This window comes from Ursus arctos, unplaced genomic scaffold (genome assembly GCF_023065955.2).
Source record: "Ursus arctos isolate Adak ecotype North America unplaced genomic scaffold, UrsArc2.0 scaffold_28, whole genome shotgun sequence".
NCBI lineage: Eukaryota > Metazoa > Chordata > Mammalia > Carnivora > Ursidae > Ursus > Ursus arctos.
The window spans coordinates 18393684-18413381 of NW_026622963.1; the positions used below are offsets into that span (position 1 = coordinate 18393684).

At 56.4% G+C, this 19698-nt stretch overlaps 1 protein-coding gene across 1 annotated transcript in view; it reads right to left on the reverse strand.

Annotated features, from left to right (window-relative positions):
* KLF13 (KLF transcription factor 13) overlaps positions 1-19104 on the reverse strand; it is a 50411-nt gene extending 31307 nt beyond the window's left edge. The window contains exon 1 of the mRNA XM_026510315.4: positions 18029-19104. Coding sequence (XP_026366100.1) covers positions 18029-18620 — 592 coding nt within the window. The 5' untranslated portion in view covers positions 18621-19104. The remainder of the gene's footprint in view (positions 1-18028) is intronic.
* Positions 19105-19698: the final 594 nt, after the last annotated feature.

A 19698-nucleotide genomic window follows, 5' to 3' on the forward strand; every position in this document is an offset into this window, starting at 1 on the left:
GCAAAGTGAGGGGCCCACTGAGAATAGCTCTGCTCCTGACCCAGGGGGTGGGGAGAGAAAGCTCCAAATTTCAGAAAAAGGAAGAGGGAACTTTCTGGAACTACAGATGGGTGATCTTCCCAGAAACAAGAGAGTCAAGATCACAGATCTGGTGTTCTGTGCAGAACAGGCCTGATTCCCATGGGGACAGACTGAAGACTCATGAGGGGCACTGGGCAGTGGGGGCGTGGGACGGGACTGAGGCTCATGATGGGCACACACAGGCACCCAGGTGTCCTATCCCCTCTACACACAAGCTCCCTCTGAGCACGTCTGAGAAATGCCTGCCTCATGTTCTTCTTTTAGAACTGGGATCAGAGCGTGTTGATCACAGCGTTATTACTGTCAGTGCTGGAGAACTTTACCCATGGGGCAGCAGGAACAATGCGCTGGTGGGAGCGGGGGTCGGGGGGAGCAGCTGGAGACCCCAAGGAGGTTGGCCCATTATAAATGGGTGGTGTGAATAGGATTTCACATGGCTAAAAGCATTTGAAGACCTTCCACCAGGCTGGCTGAGCAGACACCCTGGGGCAGAACTGGGCGCTGGCCCAGCACTGCCGTGGTCAGTCCTGTGACAGACAGGTTCCCACCCCCAGTCACAGAGACAGTGCACTGGCACAACTGGGCACAGCAGCCTCGGGCTGGGGGAAGACCCAGCCTGGCATCGCTGTGATGACACCCCCAGGCACAGCACAGCAGCCAGGTGGGGTGCTGCCCATTTGGGGACATCAGGGTGCTGCTAGTCACTGGTGAAAGGCAGCCACAGGAGGAGCTCACCTCTCTGGCTCTCCTCACACTCACTAAAGCACTTCCTTTCACTTTCTGCATGTCCCCTTGTCACACACTGCTGGGCACACAGTGCTCACTCAGGCCTGGATCTGCCTCCACCCCCAGTGCTTTCTGAGAAGGCATCTGAAGGAGGGAAAGACCTGGCTGAGTAGAATGGGTGGAGCACCCAGGGCAAAGGGGGGTTGGAGTGAGGGACACAGACCCCCCCCCCAACCCAGGCCCAGAGCAGCATATGGGGATGGGGACCACATAGCACTGGCCTCACCAGTCTTCCCTTCCAGGGGCAGAAGCACCAGCCAGAGCCAGGACCCTTGTAGCATTCGGGAATGGGTGACAAAACCCCATGCCCCACATCCTCCACCCCAACACTGTCCGCTGACACCCCACAAATACAGCTTTACACATCAGTCCACTGTGTGCCACTGGCTGGGCCGACCCCATTCCCACACCTGCCAGCCCAGCGCCTTGACCCCTGGTCACCTTCTCTCCCCACTCTTGAGAGCCCAGTGCTTCTCAGCCAGCCTGCAGGGTGGGTTAAGACCCTGTTGCTGTCTGTCTTGTGACCTTATGTGCCTGTCTGCTCTCCACTCTGTCCCTTGCTCTGGCCAGGGTGTCATCACTACCTCTGCCTGTTAGACTCCACAGAGCCCTAACCCAATCACCCTTGACTCAAGCCTGTGCAGCCAGGGCGGCACCCCTCTGAAAGGCAAGAGGACACTGACCACAGACCCCAGAAGTTACCTGTCCCAGACCTTGAGGGCCCAACTCCCTGGCCCAGCCCCAAGAGTTAGCCTGCACCTAGCCTGTAGCCTTGGGGGCTGAACCCCATCTCACTTCCTTCCCCTCCAAGTCACTGCGGTTCAGATGTAGGACCTATGCTAGCCCGGGGACAACACAGGCAACCTCAGTCGGGACTATCTTCAGGGTATGTGGAGATTGCCCTGGAGTGCTCAGTGATAAAAGGCACCACAGTTTCAAAACCCCTCCAGCCCCTACCAGCAATCCTCCCCAGCTCTGTTCTACACTGGAATCCATGGGATTTGGTTGAAGGAAAGATTTTACTGCTTTTAGGGGGAAAAAAAAACCCTCTAAACTCAAGGACCAGGACTCATTCCCCACATTCTTAGGACAAATCCTGTGACCACCATGTTTGGCTCTGGGGAAGGGTGTGGAATGACAGCCCAGACCTCCAAGAGCTCTCCCTTATCACTGGGGGCAACAGACCCCTCAGGCCAGGTTCCTGAGAAAGAGGTGACCCCCTCACCCCACTGTGGACCCAGCCCATGACAGTGGGGCAAGAGCAGTCTACCCCACAAGGCTAAGGTCACCAGCTTGGATACTGAGGAACCATGTCTGGTGAATACCTGGGCTGCTGCTGGTTCCTGACCTTGGTCCCAAAGCCCCCAATCCCCTCCCTGGAAACCCTGGCAACTGGACGCATGGAAAATTCTGAGTCACGGCCCATTTCTAGTGGCAATGGCCTGAAAATTCAGGTGAGGGCAGTGATGAAGACACTCAGGAGCCCATTCAGCTGACACCCCCAGACCTGCTGCAAATGACGGGTGAGACCAGGTGCCAGCCGGCCTCCAGGTGTAGACTGCTATCAGGACAGATCTGGGGGTGCCCCCATCTGCATGAGCAGGGCTGGGAGAGTAAGTCCTGCCCTCTGGAGCTGGAGTGAAGGGCTCTGGAGTGCACGGGCACCAGGCACTATCCTGAGGTAGTTGGGGAAGCGTTGCTGGGTGTTTGCCCAAAGGGCTTGGGGAGTGTCTTAGTTTGTTCAGTCTAGAACCAAATAGCACCAACGGGGTATCTTACAAACAGCAGAAATGTATTTCTCACAGTTCTAGGACAGGAAGTCCAAGATCAAGCCTCCAGTGTGGTCGGGCTCTGGGGAGGGCTCTCTTCCTGGTTCCTAGCTGGTGCCTTCTCACTGTGTCCTCACAAAGAAGAAGGGGCAAGGGAGCTCTCTGGAGTCTCTTTTAGAAGGGCACTGATCCCATTTGTGAGGGCTCAGGACCTAATCACCTCCCCAAAGCCCCACCTCCAAATATCAACACATAGGGCATTAGAGTTTCAACCCAAGAATCTGGGGGGTGGGGGCACAAATATTCAAACAATAGCAGGGAGCATCCCCCAAGGTCAATGTCATCCCTGAGAGCCAGCCATTTGTGCCGCAAGTAGTTATTTAGTAGGCATGGGCCTTTTGCTCTGCTTGGTGTGACCTGTTTCACTGGGAGAAGGGAGACACACTATGACACAAAAATGCACCGAGAGGAAAAGGAGGTGCAGTGGGGGGTAACGGCAAGATATCTCTCCAAAGAAGAGAGAGTAAAGCAGGATGACCACAGGGAGCACCCCAGAGCTGGGCAGGGGCCCCAGAGGGGCAACTCTGCCCTCCAGAAAAACTGAAAAGGCAGACACCTAAGGCCCTTCCCAAGCTGATTCAGGAACCAGGAGACACCTATTCTGTGCCTGGGAGCCCAAGGTGCCCTTGGGTTTTCTACCTCAGGCCTTTGTAAGGCTCTGTCTGCCGTGGAGTTATAGCAGTCCAGAATCAGAACATCCAAAACCCAGAGGGCACGCTGAGCACCCAGGGCTGGCTGCTCTCAATAATGGGCAGTGTAAGCAGAAAAGTTTTCCAGGTCATTTCCTTGTGGCTGGAAATCGTCCTCTAACATAGGAAACCCCATCTGCACTCCTGTGGCCCAGGATAAAGCAGACACAGGTGGGCACATGGCCCTGTGAGGGCCCCTGAGCGCTCAGGCCACCCAGAGGCTGAAGCGCCTCCCTGCTCTGGGCCCCACAGAAGGCTGGACACCCCTCCGGCCTCCTGGTCCTCCCCACGCCAGGAGCAGCCTGCAGGAATCTCTACTGGAGGCTGTGCCTGTCCAGCCTTTCCGCACAGACAGCTCTGGCTCTTGCCGCCCCACCCCTGGGGGAAGGACAGGGGGCGTGCCCGTCTCTGCATGCTGAAGGACAGCCAAACGGGGCCACCACAGACCATTTGTCCCCGGGGGATGTCGAGTGGACACCCGTTGCAGCTACAGCTGATATGCCTGAGCCAGAGGGTCTTGGGCAGGGCTGCGGGCTGTGCTCAGCTCAGGGGGTTCAGCACGGCCCTGTCACTCAGAGCAGGCAGGGGCACAGCCCAGCACATGAGCAGGGCACAGGAACAGCACGGCCCCCAGCGGCCTCTCCTGGCTGAGCAGAGGCGCCGGTCCATGGGGGGCTGGGGAGCCCCTGCACCCATCACTCACAAATATCCTCTGGAGCAGTGAGATGCCAGGAGACAGCAAGGCAGGCCACGCTGGGGCCCAGGTGTGATCTCAGAGCCGATGCCCTCAGCCCCTCTATTCATTCAAAATATTCATCTCAGACCACACAGGAAGCATCTCGATGCCAAACACACTCGCACGCAGATGAAAAGCAAGCAGGAAAGGGGTATGAAACTGCGGTGCGACAGCTGAGAAGCCAGCCTCAAGAACGCTTTTATGCTTCCCTTTAGGAAACAATTCTCCTATCTGCAAACATACAATTGCTGTCCCCCCAAAAAAAGAAAGGAAGGAAAGGGGGGAAAATCTACAGATGGCCCAAAGCTCATGAAAGCAGTGACTCCTGCAAACAAGCAGCAGAACGCGTGCCCAGGAAAGTTATGAAAATAGCAAATATAAGTCCTGAGTGGGGTTCCCTGGCTGCGCGCCCCTGAGCTGCTGTGACAGCAGAGCAGAGCGCCCTCCACTCCAAGGAGCCGCGAGGAGTGTGGGGTGAAGCAAGTCTTCCAGCAAGCAGGATGTCTGCTGCTCCCGGGCTGCAGAGCGAGGCGGCCCGTTACCCAACTCCTCACGTCAGGGCGCCGGAGCCTCCCCAGGGGTGGGCAACTCCCGCCAAAGAGGGCGTGCTTCCAGAAGCCTCGGCAGAACACACCTGGACTCTCAGAAAATCCCTCCATGGACGTGGAGTCGCCCAGCAGGACTAGCACAGCACTTGTCACCACGGAGGGAGAAGCCGCTAGCCCGCTGCCCATCTCTGCGGCTGCCCACCAGAACGGCTCTGGTCACCAGTGAGGGGTCTTTCACCTCAAGGTCCCAGTTCAGCGGCTTCTGTGCTTTAGAAAACGTCAGGCCAGGTACAGCTGGCTGGGGCCCAGGATGGCTCCGATCCCTGGTGACCAATGATGCTCACTGAGGGGGGCCGCCACTTCCTAGGCTGAGCGCAGCTCCCCCAGGCAGCAGGTCTCCATAGCAACAAGACGCTCCAGGAACCTCAGGGCTGCACTGGCTTTCTGTGGCCCCGCTCCTGCTCCGTCCTCCCACAGCCCGGGATGGGCATTTTCTGGACAGGGAGAGCGGAGGCTGGGACACATGGCTGAGGCCACACTGCCGGGGAGGCTCACCCCACACACGGTGCCAGAGGGTAGGGGCATGAGCTGGCACCTGCTTCAAAAAAGGAGTTCTAAATTATTGGTCGTTGTTGTTTTTCTCCAAAAGAGAAGGCAGCAAAAACGTTCACTCAGGTGGCGGTGAGCATCACCGCCCGGGGGTAAAGCTCTGCTCCAGCAGGTTAAACACACAGACACACACACACCACCCAGACGCATGCAAACCCCACCCGCACACAACACATTCACATGCCACACCACTCACGCACCTCCTACCGGGCGCCTGGGGCTCGAGCACACACCAGCCTCCTTTCCTCCGAGGTCAGCACGCCCCGACCTGCTTTCCACATAACAGCACTGGCCGGCTCAATCTGTTCTCACTCCAAAGCCCAGAGTCCTCAACAACATTCCATTTTGTCTCTCTGTTTAAATGACAAAGCATATCAGGCAAAAAGGACATTCTCTGATAAACGCCCCCCCCCCCCCCAGAGGCTCCAGAAGGAGCGCCGGGAAGCAGCAGGGAACAGCCGCAGCTGGGAGGAGAGCCGGCAAGCAGGGTGGAGCTCCAGGTCCAATGCCCAGACTGTTAGTTAGGACTTAACAAAGGGCACGGCGGCACTGGGTTTTTGACAAACTCCCAAAAGGATTAGGGCTTTGGACTTCTAACACTTTTCAATACCAGTCTAATACCTTTAATTTGTGTCTTTTCTCCAACATTACAAAAAAAGTAAATTCTTCACCAAAAAAAGAAATCAAATTCTGCATACATCCTTGAAAAGTGTCCCTTACGAAGGGAGAAAGGATGACAAGGCTTCTCAGTGCCCAGGTAGGGAGGCTGCCCAGCACTTGACAGAAAAAAATCTGGAAAAGCTGAAAGGTACAGCGCATGAACCAGTAACACCAGAGAATCATCACAAAATAAATGCAACAAATAGAGACATTTCCTTCAGTTTTGGGTTGGGGGAACTCTCCCCCACAGTGATCTCAACAGCCCCTGCTGCAGGGAAAGGCTTTCGACACAGGTACACACCGGGCGTTGGCGGTGAAACCAGGAGGGAGGGGCCACAGGGCAGCCATGCCCAACCCAGCAAGAACTCAGCCTGTCGGTGTAGAGAGAAGGGAACCAAGGGGCCCTACGTTCCCACAATGAAGAAGGGACCCTGGATACAGGCCTGGGTGTTAACTGCAGAGCACCTGAAAGGACACGCCACCCCCCAGGGCCCTGCTTCACGGCAGGGCACTCCCAAGACAGCCAGCATTCCCCGAGACAGCCAGCCGGGTGGCAGGAGGCCCTACCTGTCCCCTCCAGCCCAAGCTACCTACATGGCAGTTACTGTTTAACAGCAAACACCAAAGCATCACCTTGTACCGAGGTGTAAAACTAGTTCTCACCTTGGCCTCCCAGGAGAATCCCGCATCCATCAGATGGAGAGAGCACTGCTTGGGCTCAGAAAGACTTATAAGTCTGTCAGATGGCTTCCAGAAGCTCCAGTTACGGGGATCCGAACACCCCAAGATAAAAGAGGCATCTCCCCCAAATTTTCCATGGACCTTAATCAACCTCAAAGCCAGTACAATCCTGGTGTGGTGTTTACATCAGTGCTCCCTGTGCCTGGGCCCCTTCCAGTGCTCCCCGGCCTACGGCCCAGCCAGCTGTCTGCAGTGGGGGCCCTTTGTGCCACCCCCGCCCTGCCTCACCACAGTTTAAAAGAAAAAGTCAATGAATCACTAGAAGAAACATTCCTCCTATAAACGGAATATAAATGTTTATTAAGAAATTATAGTAACCGGGTCAGGCATTTTGGTATCTTAGTCACTCCAACTAATTAAAGAAAAAAAAAATCAAAACAGAACACCATCCCAGAAACTTGAGACAATGAGAACTATTTCCACAAGCACTTTGAGCCCCAGCTCTGCCAGTTGCCAAGGTGATCCAGTGTTTACCTCCCTTTCTGTAGGAGGCGGCCGACTGCCCAGGAACAGCCCACCAGGCTACCACATTGGGAAGGGCTGCCAGGGCATCCCCAGAGGGTGTGAGGAGGAATCCACCCCATGGGGTCTCCCAGGCTAAGCCGGAGAGACAGCACCAAGGAGAGGTGTCTTCAGGAGCTCTCAAGCCCCTGGGGCCCTACTCCCCAGCACATCTCCTGCCTTAGTCCTCTGGGCTGGAAACCCCTGAAGGCAGATTTAAAATGTGCTTACATCCTGGGGTGCAAGGAATATGAGGAGAAGGGGGAGGGGGAGAAGGGGAGAGAGATGAACCGGGGGTAAGGGGAGGGAAAGGGAGAAGACATGGAAGGGGAAAGAAGGGAGAGGTGGAGGAGGGGAAGGGGGAGAGGGGAGGGGAGGGGTAGGAGAAGGGGGAGGAGAAAGAGGAGGAGGAGAAGGGAAAGGAGAGAAGTGGAAAGAGGGAGAGGAAGACTAGGGAAAGGGAGGGGGGAGGAGGAAGGGGAAGGGGCAAGGGAGGGGGAGGAGGGAGAGTAAGACTAAGGAAAGGGAGGGGGAGGAGGAAGGAGAAGGGGGCAGGAGAAGATGGCAGAGGGAGAAGAGGAGGAGGGGAAGGGAGGAGGAGGAGGAAGGGAAGGGGACAGGAGGAGGGAGAGGAAGACTACAGAAAGGAAGGGGAAGGAAGGGGAAGGGAGCAGGAGAAGGGTAAGGAAAGTGAGGAAAGGAAGGGGAAGGGGACAGGAGAAGGGGGAGGAGGGAAGAAAGACTAGGGAAAGGGAGGGGGAGGAGGAAGATGGTAGAGGGAGGAGGCAGAGAGCATGAGAAGTGAGAGCACTCAGGGCTGCACACTTAGCTGGGTAGCTAAAGAGCTTCCGTTCACCTGGCCTCAGTCAGGCCCCCATACCAGGCTGTCTGCCCCAGCGGGAAAGGTCAAGGGCAGAATGGCTTGAGAAGGACTCCATCAGAGACCAGGAATGCACACCCTCCAACTTGGCTCCAGGGTCCCCACTCCACTCTGAAGGCCAGACCTGCCCAGTACACACTGCTCCTTCCTTCTGTGCTCTTGCAAGGCCCTGGCCTGAATGTGAAACAGCCCCACTGGGGGGTCACGGAGAAAAAGCCGTCCGCTGAAGCCTGTGCCACCTGGCCAGACACCTTGTGACTGGCTTACTTCCAAAGGAACAATCTCCTGAGCTTTGGCAGGAGGCTGACAGTGCAGATGCGCGCGCGCGCGCACACACACACACACACACACACACACACACACACATAAATATCTGTCTTCTGAGGCCATGTGTAGTGCTGAATGTGGGACAGGAGGGCCTGGGTATGAGAAGGAGTTTAAGTGCTCAGTTCAGATGCAGGGAGACAAGTGAGATCAGGGAACAGGAAACGTAAGTGGAAGTTTTTAGAAGGCCAAAGTTAGTACACTTTAAAATGAGGCAACCCATCCAAAGCAAAATGCTAACATGTAACACCCACCAATCATCAGGGAAGGATAGCTTCAAATGGGAACCTAGAAGAAGCCAAGGCTGAATCTCCTGCGAGACCCAAAGGCCTGACTGTAACTGAGGACAGCCACCTCCATGCTCACCAACAGGGCAGCAGGATGCCCATGATGGCAGACGCTTGTTGGCCTGGCCGGACCACAGACCCCGCACAAACAGGGCACCGCATAAAATGCTGAGACTACATTTCATCACCATAAAAGACAGCATCCTGCAAAGCCCCTCAGACCCTCGTGATAATCCCCTAATGCATAAGGCCAAGTAGCAAAGTAATTTTAGAAAGCAGGACATGCCATGCAAGCAGCCAAAAAGGGGTACTCTGGAAAAAACGAGGAAGCCTTGGGAAACTGCCCTTAGCAACACAGGGGTGCAAGGAGCCTGAGTCCCTTGTGGGTCCTCGCACAGTGCTGTGAGGGACCGCCTCCCCCACCACACCATTCAGAGATACAGATGGAAATCCAGGGTGTGAGGCCGCTGGAAGAGGCAGGCAATCTCCCTGAGGAATCAGAGGGGACCTGTGCATGGTGTCTCCAGGGCCTGAGTCCCCCCATCTGCCCTGCCAAGGCCATTCAACACACCTGCTAGGAGAGGACCGGGGTGGAGACCTGGGGGCCACCAATGACCAGTGGACAAACCAGACACGGCTGGTCGGCTGGTCCGGGGGAATGAGGACAACAGGAAGTAAGTCAGGGAAGCCCACTGCAGAGTGTTAACTAAGACAACAGAAAGACTGCTAAGGAGCTGGACTGTCTAGCACTTGTTAAAATGGCAACTATGTAATTAGCTCACACTTACTATTTCTCTTTCATGAAAGTATGTTGAAGTTTGTTACTGGTAAGATGTCTGAGGTGTACCCAGGGTACCAACACCCAGTTTCCAGACCCTTCCCCTGATCCCAGACACAGTTTTGAACAACCAGCCCAGCTGATGGCCCAGGCAAAACATCACTGGGCAACAAGGACACACCTAGGTGCCTGGGCCCTGCTCCTCTCCCCTAAAGAGTGGAGCTCTAAGCTGATATATGCCTCTTCTGTTTCCTCTCTTTCCCAATACTTCCTTGCAGAAACCTCTACTCTTGATCTGCCAATAACTAACTTCTACCTCTAGCCCCAAACCAAGTTCCCTTTATCCCTGGTGTATGAACATCTATATCATTAAAAAGAGTTAAAGACAAGTGAAAAAGCTCAGAAACGGAGTTTACAGGGGTGGAAATTCCTCTCTAAATCATAGATCCTATGCATACTCAAGGAGAATGAGCTCAGGTCTACTTAACGCAAGAGTGTCAGGAAGCCCCAACGTGGGCCCTTGACCACAGGCCAAGCTGCCTGGCCATCACCTTGCTGATGTCCTTCCATGTCTCTATGGTGGTCCTGGGTGAGGGACAAGAAGCCTCCTGAGCTCCTCTGAGCCCACTTCATCTCCCCCCCATTCCCAAGCTTCCCTCCAATTGGCCAGTATTTGCAGGAGACAGTATGTGCCAGGATTCCACTTTCAGAGGCTCCTGAGACAGAAGCCCAATGCAGGCACTGAGCCATGTGTTCTCCGGTGAGTGATTTTAATTTGGGCCCCCATTCCTTGCAAAGCTCTTCCATGATATACCCTGGGCTCTAGCTCCAGTTATGCCCTGTGCTCAGGCACCATGGGTCACCCACCCGTGCAGGGAAGGCCACGCCCCTGTGGCAGCAGTACAGGGACATTTAATCTGAGGCATCAAGCCTCAGCGCTCTTCCAAGCAGGTCACCTTGGGACAGACTGGCCAATCGCCACAGAGTGTGGCCAAGTTCCTGGTTAGCAAGTGTTTTTGTGTGATGAACCTCAAAAAAGGAGAACAATAAACAGACCCCCCCAACCTACACCCCCCAAAAAAAACCCACCTGTACCCTCTGTTCTGTTTGTCCAGAATGATGCTAGTTAAAACTACAGACTGGCTAGTTGCTCCCACCATGCACACAACACCCAACAGCAAACAGTGACGATGCCCGGGCCCTGGCTCCCAAGAGGAACCGGCGGGGAGTCAGTGCTAGGGCACCAAAAGGGGCAAGGGCATCAGCAAGGCAGAGCTCCCCCCTGTCTGCTTACCACGGCTACTTTCAGCTGAAGGAACTCCATGCCTCCAAGAAGCCTGACTCGCACACAGCTGATCCACAGATGCTGGTAGATGGGGTTTAGGGTGACACTAAGATTGAACTGAATAAATGAACCAGAATCACAGGTCCCACATAAACATGTTCCAGGTTTGGATGCAACAATAAACAGGACAGTGTGTGTGTGTGTGTGTGTGTGTGTGTGTGTGTGTGTCTGTGTGTGTGTCTGTGTGTGTGTGTGTAGCCAAACAGCAGAGCTTTTGGTTGGGTGAGGATTTCTGTCATACATCAAGTGCCCAGTGTCAATCATTGCCAACAAAGTGAAAAGTTAGCATTCGAGTCTCCATCATATTGACCTAGAGCAGGGCCCAAGGCCTTCTGGGTTCAGGGTCCCACCCTGTGGGCCATTGCAGCCAAACCCCCAACACCCTCCCAGTCCCACCACAGCAGCTGCTTCCAAACTGCCAAGCTGGAGAGAACATGCCAAAGTTTAATTCCATTTTGATGGGAAGCTGACTTCTCAAGAAAATAATCCCATTTGGGGCTACAAAAGGGAAGTAAAACAGACTCAGGTGTGTGGACTTAGATCAATATTTGTTTTTTTCTGGAAAGCATGCTGAGACCCACCATGACCTTGAGGGTATCCACTGGCTGCAGGCTCTACCCAGGCCTGGGGGATGGGTCACGTATGGCCACAGAGCCAGGGTGCCGGTGGGCTAACTAAAAAAAAAAAAAAAACAACAGGCTATAAATACCATCTGGAAACATTTTCATTCAAAATAAAATTAGGGCGTGTTGTTTGTCTGGGAAGGGAGCACCTAAGACTTGGCCAAGCTATCCTTTGACTTTAAAAGGACTCCCAGTGGCAGGACCCAGAAATTCTAGCACTTGTCCAGTCAATGAAGTTGGAATAAGCAGCAGAAACCTACCAGGTGGACCAGATGGAAGGGAGTTGAATAAAGATGACCAGACACTGCCCCTGCACCAGCCAGGCACCCGGCTATACACACAGGCCCAGCAGCACCCTAACCCTCCAAAAACCCAGTCTCAAAGCGTCACTCTACTGCTTACTTATTATCAAGAGAAGAATGTCCCTTTATAGTGAAGAAACCTGGCAGACACCCCCTTAACCATGGACGTGATCCAGCAACCAGATAACTGGACATCACGTGTGCCCATGGTGGTGCATGGAAGTGCCCAACATTACCTGTGTCATGTTTTTGACCAAAGCTGTTTAAGCTGCACCTAATCAGGGGGAAGCAACCAGACAAATCCAGACTGCGGGATATTCTACAAGACAACTGGTCTGGATCCCTAAAATGCCAATGCGACAAAAGGCCACAAGAGAAGGGACTGTTCCAGACTACAGGAAACTAGAGACAGGCCAACCAAATGCCATGTGTGATTAACTGGATCCTGCATCCTATAAGGGACATTTTGGGAATCATTAGGGAAACTGAATATGGACTGTATGTTACATAACACATACTATTTAAAGAAAGAGGAGAGACAGGGAAGGGACAAAATACAGTACTTGGAGGAAAAAAGGAGGAAAGGAAAAAAGGATAAAAAAAAAGTGTGACACAATATTTAACTGATGAGTCTAGGAGAACGTACGAGTGTTCACTGTATTTCAGAACAAGAATTTGTAACAGGGGGAGCAGTGTGCTGGGGACACTCAGGCTTCTAATACCATGAGACACCGCCCACCTGTCACGCCCCAAAACACAGGTCCAGACAGGAGTCGCAGTCAGACACAGCAGGTATACCCGAACTCAGCAGTGTGGCTGGCCAGGCACAAACCTCGGCTCCCCCCTCATTTGCTGTGTGACCTTGGGCAGATTTCTCAACCCATCTGAGCCTTGGCATCCTGATTTGAAGACTAGTAACAATAATAGTGCCTATTTCATAGGGTCCTTGTGAAGATTAAACAGCTTACTGGAGACAAATGCAAACAGAACCATGCCTGCCCCTAGCAAGCAGTCTACAAGTATTAGATACCACTGTGAGAGCTGAGTGTCTCATTCTAGAAGTTTTCACTTCAGAAGTAGTTTAACTGCTTTCTTAAAGCACAAACCAGACACACTTTAACAGTGTCCTAGTACCTCGAGATCACTGTTATAAAATGCCAGTTATGACAGAATGCAGGCCTCAGGGACGACTGGGGAGGACGACACACCCCTCCACTAACAGCCCCACATTTGTTCCAGTGCTCTTTGGTTTTGTTGGGTTTCTTGAGTGGTATATTTAAGTACACATGCATATACAGATGCATACATATTAATAACTTGTTGGTTTCTTTCCTTCCTTGCTTGTAGCTGCTATCAACACATCTCCCCCTTCCCCTTTCAATTTGCTATGTCTAGGAACCCAACAACCAACTGGGTTCAGAGTAAGGTCAGAGCCAACAGGCCCGAACCGTGTCTGGGCTGCCGTGAGCTCGGTTCAGTGAGTGGACTTCAGAGCACCTACTCTGCAGGGGCAGGGCCCCACCTCTGTTGTGTTCCACATTTGAAGCCCCACGCACAGGACCTCTGGTTAAGTGAAGCATGGTGCTATCAGCTTGTTCACACAGGAGGGGCTCCAGCCCTCTTTTAGCTAGGGAAGGGAAAGTTTCAAAAGGCATCACACCAGCCTCCTGCCCAGTGCCAACAAGCCAGGAGGCACAGGGGTGGGGTGGGGGCGCAGGGTGCACACACCTAACTGCTGGAGGGGCTGAGCCCTCACCCAGGGCTGGGCCACAGGGTAAGCCAAGTAAAGATGATGGGAGGTCATGAGGCATGAGAGAGTAATGGTGGTTTCTTAGTGTTGTTTTAAATGTTCTCAATATGATGATCTCACACGTGCAAAAGGAGAACTAGGAGAAGTTTTTTTTGTTTTTGTTTTTTTTTTTTTAAAGGGCAGCAAACACTGCAGGAACCTCAGTACTGGGGAGACCAAGACCTCCATCTATTTCCTTTAAAAACATAATGTGCTATTTCCTTTAAAAACATAATGTGTCTTTTCAGTCAACATAGTAGCTCCACAGTGCATTGAAATGCTGTCTACACTACAGTCAGTAACACGGCCAGAGCTCGATCTTACAGAAACGCCAGCTTCTCTGCTCCAAGACCGACACCAGGGTCCACTGCTGCAGGCATGAAACAATAAAAAACGGGAAAGGCAACGTAGCTATCTTTCCAACAGGTGAAAGGACCAACAAATTAACGTATAGCACAGCTACACGGCCACACATTGGAGTACCACACAGCCAGGACAAAGAACGAAGGTGCCTCGTTAAACAAGCACATAAGAGAAGCTGGGGGGAGAACGTACTGGCTACGATCCTGCATGTTTATTTTTCAAATGTCAGTGTGGATGCACACACATGCATGATGCAAATCCATTAAAAGGGTCTGGAAAGGGACACACCAACATGAGCTGATGGTGGTTAGCCAGAGGAGGGGAAGGCTAGCACATTCTGTCTACACGCTTCTGCACTGTTTGAAGAATTTCACAACCAGGCCCACTGGCAGCCTGGGACCATGAGGGAGCAGGGACGGGAACTGCCAGCCTGGATGTATCCTGAACAAAGTGCTGGCTTGCTGCCAGCCTGGCTTTGCCCTTGGTGAAGGCAATCCCAGCTGCCCACTCTGCACTCAACAGGCTGCCGGTCTGAGGAAACTGCGCAGGAGGGCACCTGCGAGGGCTCCAGAAGAGCAGTGTGGCTGGAAACCAGGGTCTGCAGCCAGAGTTTGTGTTGGAGGAAGGAGCCTAAATACCCTGCCCCAATAATCTCATTCATGATCAAATCCCTTATTCGGTGGCTCAAGATAAACTTCAAACTAACCCCACCCAAATTATTACAGGAAATGGCTGAGAGAATGCAATCTTACTCTACTTCCACCCTCCACCCCAAAGAGGGCCAGATGACCAGGGATGTGTCTATCTTGAGGTCGGCAGGAGGGAAGAGCTGTGCACACCACAGTGCCCTCCCTTTCCAGCCAGGCCCCCAGAGTTGCTGAAATGGACCCAGCCCAGGCAGCTAGCAACTGGATGTTTTAGCTCCCGGTGCTGCAGGGAAAACAGGGCACAGAGGCATTCTGAAAACAATTCTTTGTGGGAACAAATAGGGAGGAATGTATTCAAGGCGTCTCTGCCAAGAAAGGCTGAGTGACCATTCTGCTGGGGGCCTGCCAAGCCCCACCACTCCAGACAACAAGTAGGAATCTCCAGGTGAAGTCCCTGGCCAGTTCAGGGGGAAGATCTGCCCTCAGAGGACCCTAGGCATTTCCTTCTGAAAGTCCTGAATGTTCACATCAAAGCCCTTCAGCCTCCAAGAAAATATGTTCCTGGTCTTGCTACTCCCCAAGGCAAGACAGCAAATTCCCAGATCTGGACTGGGAAGGTCTGACTAGCCAAATAAGTGGCTTAAAAAAAAGAAAAAAAAAAAAAGTGGGTTGAGTTGCAAAAACGTTAGCGTCTTTGTTTCATCACGTGTTTGCTATAACATCAACAATTACCTAAATGTGACAGGGTAATCAGTCCCCAGGAGACTGGCACACAACTAACCAGGACAGGCAAGCTCTTTTGCATTCAGTCCGACAGGGAGTGGGGGTGAGAGATCACAGCAGAGTCAGGGAAGGCCAGGTTTCCCCAGAGTCAAGGCTGAGCCTTATACTTCCCAAAGGGCTCTCAAACTCACAGCCTCGTTTCCCACAGATTTTCCACGTGGTCAGGGGAGACATCACCAAGCTGCAGGGAGGTCTGGGAACCCGTCCTTGGCCACAGGGCTAAACAGAGCAAGCCATGAACTGCCCTCTTGGCTAGAGTGTTTTTGATATTCACCCCCTACCATGAAATCGCTATGGGTGAGTGGGGTGGTGGTGGTGGCCGCTCACAGTGAAGTAAAAGGCATGGCATGACCTGAACCACTGCTGTAAGGGACCCCCCAGAAAGCTGCTGGAAGCCCACAAACCAAACCACAGCTATCTCAGAACCAAGGTCTGCTGCTCAGGTCTTCCCAGGGTAGCCTGGCCTCTCAGTCACCGCTGTGGCCTGTGGGCTACCCCTGTCTCCTCTATGAACACCAGATAATTATGTTCTGCACACCTGGGCACAGGCTGGAAATGGGCTCCCCAGAGGCTAAACCAGACACCCTCCAGAGGCAGGTTCCTGGTTCATAATCAGATTCACCTGGGGCACCACTTAAAACTGTGTGTTCCGTGGAAGGTCAGTATCTGGGACCTGGAAATCTACATTTCCAAGGGCCCCAAAGGAACCCCGTACACTCCTGAGGACTCGGAGGTCTACATCTGCTCTGGAGGTAGGGCACACCTGGAGAGCAAGGCCCGCTCCCTGCTCTTAGACCCAGCACACTGCAGCCAGTGTGGGTTTCATCTTCTTCTGCCTGCTTAGGGTTTCAAAGCACCCCAGAGAGACTGGGTTCCACCCCACTGGGGGAGGCCCGGGTTGCCATCGCCTCTGCTCATCCTCTAGCCAAGGGATCTGCTCAGGGACACTAGAGCCTGAATGAGGGACCCAGCTAACTCACAAGCTATCCTCCAGCGCAGGCCCCCATCCAAACCTGCCCCGCCCAGGACAGAGCCCCACCCCTCAGCCAGCCCCTCCGCAATTCTGGAACCCCACTAGCCCGCTGGAAGGCCAAAGTGAAAGAGGCTGCGAAGTTTCCAATCCTTTAATTACCGGGTACGGGCCTCGCCCCCCAACGCGGTCCTCGAGCCACGCCCCACGCAATGCCCCCGCCCCCGTAATCTGGGTGCTCCAGGATCCCACCTTAGTTTGGCCCCTCCTCCATGGCCACGCCCACCCTTGCTGTAACGTTCCCAAGCTGAACCAACAGCCCTACACTAACCCCACCCTCTATCTCGGTCCACACACCCTTAATTCTGACTCAGAATGAGTAGAAATGGCTCCGCCTTCACCCTCGACCCCACCACCAGCCACGTGATCTGGGGCGCCCACAGCAAGGGACCAAAACCGCGGGGGCAGCCTCCGAGGTAAAGGTCTGTCTGAAATCCGCCCGCCTTGACACCTGCAGACCTCGGGACATTTCAGTTCCAAATTTACCAGGAGAAGGGGGTCTTTCACTCCAGGGTCTTGAGGACTGCAGTTTTTAAGCCAGTCTTTTAACCAGTTTCTGTACTGTTTTATAAATGTGAAGTCTAAATCGCTGGTAACAAGGTAACTGTATTTATACGGGTTTTTAACCTGCTCCAAATGCGGAAGAATTAAGTGTAACAGAAGAATTAGCGTGAGCCCAGGAAAAATACACAGTTCTTTAAACCAAACTGGGACAGAAAGGTTGCATCCCACCTTTGTGTTTAAAAAAACGAAAAACAATCAAAGACGAGGTCCCGGGCCCGTGGGAAGGCGAGGGCAGCCCGGGTCGCGGGTCAGGCGATGGTCTTCTGAAACCGACACCCCCGTGCAGGTGCCGCCCGCACGCATCCGGCACCCGGCAGGTGAGAGCAGGGCCGAGGACAGGGCGGCGCGGAGGAACGGGCTGTGGACTGCGAGCTCCTTTCTGGAGAAAGCGCCCCCAGGCCGAGGAGCCCCCTCGGGTCGGGCGCGCCCCCGCTGGCCGGATGGGCGGGGCTCCCACAAAGAGCCTCGGGCCGAGGCCCCGGACCGCCCCCCGCGTCGGCCGCTGCTGGCTCCGGTTTCGACAAATTAAACCTTAGGGCGCTGGAAAAATTACAGGAAGAGGAGAGCGAAGAATGTGCCGAGTGGCTGGAGGGAGCCCTGTCCCCGCGTGAACTTCGCCCGCCGCTCGCCCGGGCCGGGCCGGGCGGGTCCCTCCCCTCCCGAGCGCGCGCTTGGCCGGCGGGGGAGGGGCCGGCAGGGGAGGGGCCAGGACGAGGACACCCCCCCTCCCCCGCGGCCCCCAGGCGCCCCCGCCGCCCATCTCCAGGAGCAGCACGCGAGGCCCCCACCCGACTCGCCCGCACCTGCCCGCGCCGCCCCCCGGCCCCCGCGGGGTCTACGCCCGCAGCCCAGATGACGACATCCGCCCCCGCGGCCCCGCCCGAGAGTGCCCAGGGAGGGGGCGTGCCCGGCGGGGGCGCGGTCGCCCAGCGGGCGCCGGCTCCCAGATCCCGGACCCGCCTCGCTCTGCGCGCGGGGCCGACCACAGGACCGTGTGGCGGGGGAAGGGACGAGGCCCCGACAGTTCCCGGCCCGACCGCCCCTCGCGCCCCGCCGGCAGCTCCGGGGGCGTGGCCCGGTGGCTTGCGCTGTCCCCGTCCGCGCGCTCGGGGCGCCCGGGCGGCCCTACTGACCTGTGTGAGTTCTCAGGTGCGCCTTGAGGTGCGAGGATTTCCCGTAAACTTTCTCGCAGCCCGCGTAGTGGCACTTGTGCTTTCTCTGCGGGGACTCGAGGTCGGCGCGACTTCGGCCCCGCCGGCCCCTTTGTCTGAGGCCGGGTTCGCCGCTCCCCGCGGGCCCTGGCTCCCGCTCCGGCTCCAGCCCTGCCTCGAGCTCGGCCTCGGGCTCGCTCCACGCGGGGCTGAGGGGCGCGGCCGCCGCACCTTCGCCGCTGGGGCAGGCGGGCTCGGGGGCGGGTGGCGGCGCAGGCGGCAGGCGGCAGGGGGTCCTCGCCTTCCGGGCCGCGGCGCCCTCTCTGCGCTCCGCCGGGGCGGGTGCCGGCGCTTGCTGGTTGAGGTCCGCTAAGATCCGCGCCACCACGAAGAGCGAGGCACTGTCCTTGCCGTCGCGGCGCTCCTCGACGCGGGGCAGCGTGGCGGAGACAGCGGCGGCCGCGCCCTCGGGTCCGGGCTCCGGCCCCTCCCGCGGCCCGTGCACGACCGCGCGGCTAGACATGGACACGAGGCACTCGGCGGCGAAGTGGTCCACATAGGCGGCGGCTGCCATGCTGCGGGCTCCGGCCGGCGGGCCGGCGGCACTGCTAGTCGCTGCGAGTCGTCAGCGGCGCATCCGCACCCACGGCCTCCCGAGAGCGGGCGGGGGGCGGGGGCGCGGCGCGCCCTCTCCGCGGGCTGGGCTGGGCGCGCAGCCGCCTCTGCCGTCACCCGCGCGGCTCCGCGTCCGCGAGGCGCCCGCCCGGCCGGGCACCAAAAAGTGAGCGCATGGGGGGGCGCGGGCCAGTGGGGTCCCCGCGCAGCGTCAGGGGCGGCCTGTCCTAAGGATGCCGAGCAGCGACGTTAGGGACTACCTCGCCAAGTCGCGGCCGCAGCCTCGCCGCGCATTGTGGCAGGCGGGACAGCCGCCGTGCGCGCCGCGGTTCGGTGTGGGCGGCCCGGCCCCGGGGGTGGGCGGGGCCGGGGCCACATCTGGCCCCGACGTCAGCCCCCAGCCACATCCTGGCGGCACAGGTTACAGGCGGCGGCGGCCACGGGGAACTGCGCGCGCGGAGGGGGCGGGGATCCCAGAGCGCGCATCGTCAGGATAGAGCGGTCGCGCGCCCGCGTCTGAGGAGGGGGCGTGGCCTAGGACAGGGGAGGGCGCCGTTGGTTCGTAGGTAGGCGGTCGGACCAATCCAGACGGCCAGGGGGGCCGACCCGGCCTTGGGGCCTGCGCGCGCCAATGGGCGTGCCCTCTTGGCCGGCGGGAGGAGGAGCGGAAATTTGAGCCGGGAGCCGGGCACGCTGACGCAGGACGTCCGAGGGCGGCGGGCCGGGGCGTGGCTGCGCCGGGACCGCTCCCCACCCCACCCCACCCCCGTAGCAGCGGGGAGCCCGCGGGGCATTTTCCTGCTAGGGCTTCAGTACGGTGACAGCCTCGAACCCCGGAGTGGAAGGGAGCGCTCGGGAGGGCGCCCCTTTGTGCCTCCATCCCCGCCTGCGAGGGGCGCCAGGGATGGGTGCGCCTCGGCGGGGCTCGCCTCCGCTTCTCTCTTTCCTTCCAGAGCAACGTTTGCACGGCGAGGAGGAGTGTCCGCTCCGGCTGGGCGCGGGGCTGCCGGCCTGGCCTAGGGGCGGAACAACCCCCC